We start from the raw sequence: 9,406 nt of genomic DNA on the forward strand, positions 1-9,406 counted from the left end.
CACTGTTCAACCCAAAGGCAGCATCGATCGGCTTCAGTTAGCAGCATTAGCGAAGGAATCGCTCAATCGGGTTCAGTTAATAGCCATCGATCGATCGCTCGGGTTCAGTAACGCATAGCCTGCAGTGCAATCGCTCGGGTTCAGTTAGAGCCCAACGCCTCGCTCGGGTTCAGTTAGAGCCAACGTCTCGCACACACGCGTGTACGTGTACGAGAGAAACACGCATCGCTCGGCCCCCGACCTCCCACCGTAACCGGGAACTCCCCGAAATTTTCCTCCCCCTCGCTTCTACCACGATTTTTTCCGTCAAGGACGGTCCAAAGAATGTCATGCAGCTGCGTCTCCGGCCCGCCCAGGACGAAAAGCCCATTTTCTGTCATGATTTTTTGTCATAGAAGTAGGAGTCCACCACATCTATGATGATACCAGGTTTTGTCACAATTATCGTCATAGAAGTGTCATATGTATGACAGAAAAAAATTTCGTTCGGCCCAAAATGTCACGGATGTGTCTTTTTTTTGTAGTGAGGAGATGGAAAGCAAATATCTTTGATTAAAGATTATTAGATCCCAGACTCATTTCCTAGCATCCCTTGCACAAATTTCCCGGTGGAGGAGGATAAGACTGTCAACCATTTGTTTTCAACTGATGGAAAATCATGGAACGGTGTGGCTGTTAGTGAAATGTTTCGAAAAGACCTGGCTGTAAAGATTCTCAAGATCCCTCTAAGTTGAGAAGGGTGCTCGGATTTCGCATCATGGCCATACACCAATGGAGGCACCTACACAGTATGGTCTAGGTATAACCTTGCAAGATCCTTATCCTTCTGGCAGTACTGCAGCTCTGATGGTAGAGGATCAACCTCAAACTTGAAGAAAACAGGGAAAATATGGAGGAAACTCTGGAGGATACAATGCCCAAATAGAATGAAGATAATCTTATGGAGAATGGCTCATAATTGTCGACCTACTGGTGAACAACTCCAGAAATGTAGAATTCCTACGAAGTACGAGTGTTTTATTTGTAATAAAATTGAGACAGTGGAACATTGCTTCTTGTTTTGCCATTATGTCAAAGAAATTTGGGCCGAGCTGAAAAGGTCTTTTCATATCTTGCTAAATCTGAAGGGGTTTATCAATATTCGGCAATGGTTGCTGGAATGGGTAAATGTTGCATCAGATCTTCACACAATGTATTTTGCTGTGGCTATATGGCACATCTGGGGTAACAGAAATAACATAAGAAATAGTGAGAGTTTGCCTCATCCGCATCGTGTGGCTGGGAAGATTAAAGCCTATATTGATTTCATCTTATTGAACAATTTCAGATTGAAGCAGTCCACTAGGCGTGAGAGCCAAACATCAGTCCAGAAATGGTCTGCGCCGCCGGAGGGTTCGGTGTTGATAAATGTTGATGTTGCAATCTTCTCCCAGTCATCACGAATGGGAGTGGGCATAGTAATAAGAAGTCACCTCGGACTAGTGCTAGCAACCAAAAGGAGGTATGTGGACCAAGTGGTTAACCCTGAACCGGCGGAGGCCATTGCTATCTGTTGTGCACTAGAATTTGCTAAAGAAGCGGGCTTCCAAAGAATTGTCGTCGCATCTGATTGCACCACTTTGGTCAGCAAAGTGACAACTGCTGCGATGGACAGATCTCAATCAGGTGTCATCGTTTTTTATACTAAGAGTAGGGCTCCAAAGTTTGTATCTTGTTTGTTTACTGATGTTAGTCGGTCATGTAATATGGCAGCTCATGTTCTGGCAAAATCATCGGAACATGATCTTGGGTCATGTTGGTTCGATGAAGTTCCTGAGATAATCAAGAACATTGTATGTAATGAACAATCTCTGTTTGTATAAATAAAGTTGCCATTTGTCTAAAAAAATCATCTTAACATTTTTTAACATGATGGAGTAAACTACTACTAGCATAGTGCACAAGAAACGAAATTTACTTTGGCACATGGGAGCATATGCTCCTACCATCGAAAAATATATTTCAAAATGTCAAAAAATCCGAACACAAATTTGACGTGCACATCTCAACATTGTATTTACACACGGCAAGTTTCGGTGAAAACCCGACATTTCATACACCTTATGTAAAAAAGAAAAAAAAACATGTCTCATGAAAAGCCTTTTTTAACACTAAATTTTTCCTTTCTTGCGTGTGAGACAAAAGTTCTCGGTTTTCCACTAAACGAGTTTATATGCACGTAGAATATCGAGATGTACGCAAGAATCATCTTGTCAGAATTTTGTGACATTTTAAAATATGTTTAGAACACATTTTAAAATCCAGGAGTATATCAAAACGCCACTCTCGAGAAGAAACTGCTACTGGGTTGGGCAAAAACAAAAAGATGAAACCATTTGAATGTGGGCTGAAATGCTGAATATATTTATTCTTTAATCCATCACATCAGTTTCACGACAACAAGGTCAATTCATTTGTTCCCCTCTACAGTATCCCAGCAAGCTCGCCATCGTGCTACCGAATGGGCATCTCTCTGATAGTACCCCTTTAAACATCATAGTGCAGCCTCAGGAACATCAGGTCAAAAGGCTACAAGGCTATATAAATCATCACATGCTCTGCTTCAGGTGCAGACGCTGCGTTTGCGACATCTACGCTGCTCATCTCCCTGTCGAAGGGAAGAGTTCGGATATACATATGGACCGGAGGAACTGAAATTGTCGATAAACATTCAGAAGACAGACCGTTAGACATGATGAATCCATTGATAAGATGCACATGGGTCCATGGTGGAGAGCAAAGGCCCTCTGCTAGTACTATTCGTTAAAAGAAGAGAAATACCTCCTAGACGACATCAGACGGGAAGAAGTGGCTGCCTCTCATCAGATCCATGGCGGTGTTTAGCCTGTATGCACATATGGAATGGTTGTCAGACTTACAAATTTGGCAAAAACAGCGCCTTGAAAGTATAGTTACCTCACTTGCCACCGTGTCAACTTTGACAATTACAGATTCCTCTAATCTGTTGGACAAGGCATCCATCAAAACACACATATTAGTATATTACTAATGAAGTGCATCAAGTTTTCATTGGCTACAGAAGAAAACAATTAATTTCTTCTGAAGGCGGATCGCAGGATGAAACTTCAGAGCAATTTGGGTGCACCAAGTATCAACTAGTCGAGTACAAAACATGACTGACCTGTCATCCTCAGCATCAGACATCTCAATTTTGCTGCTTGGCACTTGATCCTTAATTTGGTTTGCGAGATACTGCAACAAAGACCCATCAAAAACATGTAAGGGTAGAAGTAACTTCAATGGTTGAATCAACAAAGAAGGGAAGGCAGGTTACCTGATGCATAGATATAATTACTATCGATATTCCAAGAACAAAATTTATAGTCAGAGTATGACCGAACAGTATAGCAGACGCTATCCCAGTAAAGATTGTGGCGATTGTGGATGAGTACTTCTTCAAAATTGTATCTGCATTCACCATTAATGTGCTGAATCTCACCACATTCACTTTCCAAAACTAACATACAGTAACCAAATTGCACATCATAGAATTAGAATATACATGTATATATGTATGCTCCCACGACTTAGGACTGAATAATTAGTGCTCATGTTCAGTGTGTTTTGTGTACTCCGATTTTAAGCAAAAACTTCGATTAGTTAGATGCTGAATATTTAATGGCAAAGTTTTGGTGTGTACATGCCACGTAAATAGAATAAGAAGTCTTCAAGGATACTGAAGAAACGTGGTACATTTCAAGAGCATGTCAAACAATTACTAGGGAAGTTTTTATGCTGGTAACATACCTGCATATTTGAAGAAAAATGACGAAAGTATGCCTTGTGCAGCATTGTTGCAAATAAGAAACATGGTGGCCTTTGAATGCCCTTCCAGAATGTGAAAGCTACGAGGCCCTGTAAATTTTACACAACCAATATCTTATAGCAAGCTAACATAAGGCCAATTTGTATCCACAGAGCAAAATGTTTTGGCAACACAACACAGAACAAAAGAAAAGGACACAAAAGTTACACTGTTTATCATGAAAGAGATGTACTCCAGAAAATTACCTTGGATGAGGGCAGTGATCACAAGCCCAAGGAAATTAAATATTGCACCATATCCATACAGAAATAAGTTCTGTAAAGATGACAAGCATGATGAGAAGTAGCTTTTTAGAGAAATAGAACAAATGCATTAATATACTTAGGACATTGTCATTGAGTAGCAAATAGTGCCTGACAGAAATAGCCATAGAAGAGTACACAAGGATATGGTCATACCTGAAGATATATGCTGGTATCGAACTGGCTTTTCAGAGCCTTTTCATTGTAAACTGAGGCCAATGCAGGAACTGTTATCTGATTGCGCACAAAATTAGTACGCAATGTCACATGTCACCTTAATTCTACTCTCTAAAAAAATTCATTTTAACACTTTGTTAACAACATTCAAATGAGAAAGAAAAGCTCCATATTGTCCCCATGTGAAACATTTGAATGTATAAATTCTATCCCAGAGTGCTTACACAGCCAATTATTCTTTCCACTGGAAAATTACTACAAGTTCTGGATCATATTAGGTAGACGCTGAAGTTGCAGGTAACCAAAAGCTGAACCGTAATATCAAGTAATATGGTTGAAAGCAAGAAATAGCATGCACCAAGCACTGTACCAACCAGACAAAAAACTACAACATTTCTGATTAATTACAGCTAAGGAGCAGGGCCTATACAACTATTACATAAATGATAGTTCTGCTAGCCTCCCAAATTTCATCAGCAGGCTACTCAGGCACAAATTGTTTGAAAGGAAGTATGAGACAAATTAATTAAAAACTGAGCCAAAAGTCAAAACTTACAAAAAATAGTGTGTATAGGTAGGCCCCAGCTGCAACAGGAAGACCAAGTGCAGTAGAACCTTCAGGCAGTGATTTCAGCTGATTAACAGATATTCCAATTAACAACAGAGCAAGGGCTTCCCACTGTTGACAAAAAACAGGATGATGTCAATTACACAAGTTCATGGCATCGCAAAATAAGTTCAGATACATGACTGATGGTAATTAAGAGAAAACTTACCTGAATTGTGGAAAAACGCCTCCTCAGTAACACCTTTAGGAGCACAGCAATTATCAGAACCTACAAACATCAATATAATACATACTTATGATTACAGACCACAAAAGTGTACTCCAGATGCAGCCAGGCCCCAAATGAATGTTAATGGCTGAAAGGCATATTCCAAAACTGAGATTACTAGGAGGTTATGCATCCAACTAAAAAAAAGGAGGTTGTGTATCTTGCAAGTAAATCGTGAACGAAAGAATGTGTGCCCATCCAAATGAACATGTGTGGCCCATGCATGCATGGACCAACCTTGAGATTGTGCAACTACCAAGACTCAGACATCTAGCATCTTGTAAAGAAGGAAACTACAATACCTTGAGATTACCCAGCATTTTCACTGTCGCAGGATTAAAGTATAGCTGCATAACACAGAGGAACAATTCTGTTGGTTAGAAATTTTGCACCAGATTCAAGTTACACCAATATAAATGTTGGGCTCCGCTAGTTTACTTTTTTAACAGAAAAGAGAGAGTGAGAAAAGGTTACTATGCCAAGTCAAATTACCGAGGTCTTATCAATTCTTTACCTGCATTGTAAACTTCAAATAATTGTTGATGGCATAGAGAAAAGCAGGCACCGCGAGAAGAACATTGTTGCGGGCAGCCTGTCAAATGGTAAATAATTAGCATCACATATTAGATCACTGAATTTCTGCTATTTTTGCCTTCACAACAAAAATATAGGTAGACTGACGGACAGTAGAAAGTAATAAATGATTAGCCATCAGTTAAGTTATGCTATCGTGTAGCAATTTGACAGCATATGGCCAGGTAATGGGGATACACAACCACAAGTTCTCTTCAAACAAGATAGCATGCATATCCATCATGCGGGTTTTTCAATTGAAATCAGGCAAGGAATTGACAAGATGTTGCATAGTTACTCACCTGCACAAATGTTGAAACTGTGAGAAGTGGCTTCTCTCCCACCTTTACACGCCTAGCCTGCATGAGGTAAAACCAAACATGATAAGGGAGTCAGTCACAGAAATCACCACAAAAGGAAGTCTTATCTAATCAATGTTGCGAATAAAACGTGAGAATATTATACAGAATGTTCATTCAGCTAACTTGGCAGCAAACTCAAGTGAACAAACAGAACACCTAACCTCACAGGAATTAGATTATTTTCTAATCTCGATAATAATCAAACTAAAGAATATGGACATGAAGATGAATCATATCAAAGCAACGGATTACAACGGAGCTGGCGATGATTCCACATACCTGGAAGAACAGCATGATGATGGCAAAGATAACTTTTGTAATCTCTGTCAAGAAGTTCACACTGACTGGGCTAAATTTGAATTTCCCATCCACTTTACACATGTATACCAATATCGGCTACAGAAAAGGAGGTAGAAATGTGTCAACAGACATGAGAATGTGCAACATGAAATGCCCATAAGTTAACGAAAACCTGGATGAAGATGCTCAGTTGGCTACATAATTTATTAACACTGTTACTCTAGTCTTAATAAATCCTAGAATTAATTTACTGTTAGGTATCAGCGATACGAGTTATAGAAAAGTCTAGATAGTAAGCAGATATCGGTTCTTCTACAGGCAGCTGGCACGTATTTCTAGGCAAATGCTAACATCAGTATACAGTGGAGAGCATCCAAGGAAGCACTTCAAAACATCAGTACTTTTTCATCTATTAATGCCCCCCTTCTGCAACAATGGGCGCCGTCTAGTTACTCTAGTAATACAAAACTGACACTGAGAAACAGAGCTCAGGAAACTCCATACTGAAAAACTAGCATCAGCCGCTACTGCAGCTAACCATATGCACAAAACAGCGAATTAATTAACCCTGAAACCACTCAATTCGCCCCCTCCACCATCCCATCGCAGCACAACACTAACTGTTCAATCGTTACACGACAGTATGACACTTAGCAAATTCGAGACAGGCCAGACACACTGATAACACCGAGCAGAATGCAGAGAGGAAGCAAGCGTGACCTGGAGGCCGGCGAGGACGCAGTCGCCGGATACGAGGAGGACGTTGAGCGCGCGCTGCCGCGACGACACGGTGCTCCGGTGGCTGTCGTAGGCCTTGGACACGGCCGCCGCCGGCACGGCAACCTTGGCGTGGCACACGCTGCATTCCACCTCCCCGCTCATCTCCTCCGCCTTAGGAGGAGTCCCGCCAAAGCCCTGCGTACGATTCGGGGGAGCAGCGCCGACAAATGGCGGAGGGTTCCGGAGAAATCGCCCCAGAAATCGCGGAAAATTGCGGGCCGGGCAGGGGCGAACCGTGGGGGAGGCGGGAGCCCTAGCCGCCGGCGGGCGCGCCCACCATGGGACGGGAGCTCGCGGCGGCGGAGGCGATCGCGATGCGAAGCTCCTGGAGGGCGCGAGGCGGAGGGCGAGGGGCAATGGGGGAGCGGAGGAGAGGGAGAGGTCAGAGGCGAGGCGAGGCGAGGAGCGGAAATATAAATTCCGTGGGAATATCCCATCGAGAACGAAAGGGGAAAGGGCTTTTCTGCGAGGTTTTATCTTTCCATGAAAGCCCCTGGCATTTACGTGTTTCCGTAGGAGGCCCCTCGTATTAACATCTTGCCTCTCTTTCCTTGGGGGCAATAATGGGTGTAATTTTTTTCTAAAAAATGAGTAGTGTATTTTCTTCAGTTTCTGCACGCATGAAATGCTTATTATCCTGTTTTTTTGATAATCTGTGCTTATTATCCTGTTACCAAACTGATGTTGTGCTGAACTATTTTTGCATTTTGTAAAACTATGCAAAAAAAGGCTAGACAAAACATGATGATCAATTCAAAATCCAGCGTCATACCAAACACGGTCCAAATATTTCATAAAAAATTACATTAATCACGTTAGATTCTTGTTGAAGACAACTTTGGTGTCCCTGTGGATGAATGTGAAAAACTCGCTGGAACCGCGGGGCTTTTCCGATCACCACAGTGCTTACTTTGGTCCGTCATAATTGGCTAGGATTACCCGATATACTCAAGCAGGTGAATGGCATGAAACTATTGCCCTATTAATGCGTGCCATCTTTAGACCTATCCCTTTAGGATCATTATTAACTTGTTCCTTTTTTTAGGGAAGTACTACTACAGGTGGGTACCAAATAGCGTCCAAATTCAGTGTTCAGTCCACTTCACCAGCGCTGATTCATGTCAAAGTTTTCTGCTCACGTGTTGCTTCAAAATACTAGTACTATCTCCCCAAAAAAACATGTCGAGCTAATCGGAGCCGAACTGGCCTGGGCATGCAGGAAAGTGCAGGGGGCGAAGTGAAACTCGGCACCGTCCATTTTCTGCCTCTGCTCGCGGAGGAGAGACGGCGAGTTACGCAGACCGACAAAATGGAGGCTGCCCAGGCGCGCACACCAGCGAGCCGGTGTTCCGAAGCTGCCCCCGTCCTCCGGCCGTGCCCGGGGCCGACGGGCTCGAAGAGGGCAGGGGTGTTTCCGGTACTTCGTGTCGCGCACGCAGGTGCGGCCGCGCCGAACCGTTAGGCGGACGAATGGTGCGATAATAAAAATTGATTATTGGTTGCGGGCTACGAGGAGGGCTCGGCTTGCGTGGGTAATCGCTATCCGGTCCAGAGTCAAGCCTGCACATGGGAGCATCCGGGCCGTTGGGGCCCGTGCAGGCGCCACGTGTGCTGCGTCTGCGGGGGGACTGGCACCGACACAGAGCCAAGGGGAAGATCGGTTTGGGTCATACAGAGGCTCTTTGGCAGGAGAAATACTCCTACTGTCGTACAAGTACAAGGCAGTGTCATCTTTATTACTCCCTCCGTTTCAATATTTGTCTTTTTAGAGATTTGAACAAGTGACTACATGCAGAGCAAAATGAGTGAATCTACACTCAAAAATATGTCTATATACATTCATATGTGGTAGCCCATTTGAAATCTCAAAAAGACAAATATTTAGGAACGGAGGGAGTATTTCAAAAGGTTTTGAACAAAATGTGCGTCTTTCAAAACATAATTTTGAGTTTATAGCGAAACAGTTGGACAGTGTAGGTGTCGATGGGCGCGCCATCACACACGCACTCGCTCACAAGGCACATGCTTAAAAACTAGAGCATCGGAGCTTTCAGGATTGAAGGTCCACCGCGTTGTTGTTGATGGAAAATACATGTGTGGTCAATCAAATATAGCAATGTCGTGGGGTTTTATTCGTTAAAATGCCATGGATGACAACCTTGATCGGTAGGCGGTGAGATGGGGCAGCTGATGATGTCCGGAACAAAGGCGACAATATAGTTGCGGGAGAAAAGCTCATCGAGGTGGTTG

The 9,406-nt window shown here is 42.9% G+C and overlaps 1 protein-coding gene across 1 annotated transcript; it reads right to left on the reverse strand.

The window, feature by feature from the left end:
- Positions 1–2,368: 2,368 nt before the first annotated feature.
- On the reverse strand, positions 2,369–7,554 carry LOC119269854 (CMP-sialic acid transporter 3). The gene is made up of 16 exons (XM_037551779.1): positions 7,391–7,554; positions 7,097–7,291; positions 6,356–6,472; positions 6,017–6,073; positions 5,656–5,733; positions 5,444–5,488; positions 5,082–5,141; positions 4,862–4,984; positions 4,285–4,362; positions 4,072–4,141; positions 3,808–3,915; positions 3,335–3,468; positions 3,182–3,252; positions 2,956–3,001; positions 2,821–2,884; positions 2,369–2,690 (listed from the first exon to the last, which is right to left on the reverse strand). Exons 2-15 carry the CDS (start codon positions 7,256–7,258, stop codon positions 2,834–2,836), a joined length of 1,200 nt encoding a protein of 399 aa, XP_037407676.1. The 5' UTR covers positions 7,259–7,291; positions 7,391–7,554; the 3' UTR covers positions 2,369–2,690; positions 2,821–2,833.
- Between the last annotated feature and the right edge of the window lie 1,852 nt (positions 7,555–9,406).

This window comes from Triticum dicoccoides, chromosome 3A (assembly GCF_002162155.2).
Source record: "Triticum dicoccoides isolate Atlit2015 ecotype Zavitan chromosome 3A, WEW_v2.0, whole genome shotgun sequence".
In the NCBI taxonomy this organism is placed as follows: Eukaryota; Viridiplantae; Streptophyta; class Magnoliopsida; order Poales; family Poaceae; genus Triticum; species Triticum dicoccoides.

Excerpts from the sequence above, each read along its gene's own strand:
- LOC119269854 (XM_037551779.1), bottom strand. The coding sequence starts at position 7,258 with ATGAGCGGGGAGGTGGAATGCAGCGTGTGCCACGCCAAGGTTGCCGTG. Across the intron at positions 5,142-5,443 it reads AAATGCTGGGTAATCTCAAG|GTTCTGATAATTGCTGTGCT; the intron begins GTATTGTAGTTT and ends TGATGTTTGTAG. Across the intron at positions 3,469-3,807 it reads ATTTTTCTTCAAATATGCAG|ATACAATTTTGAAGAAGTAC; the intron begins GTATGTTACCAG and ends TGGTGAATGCAG.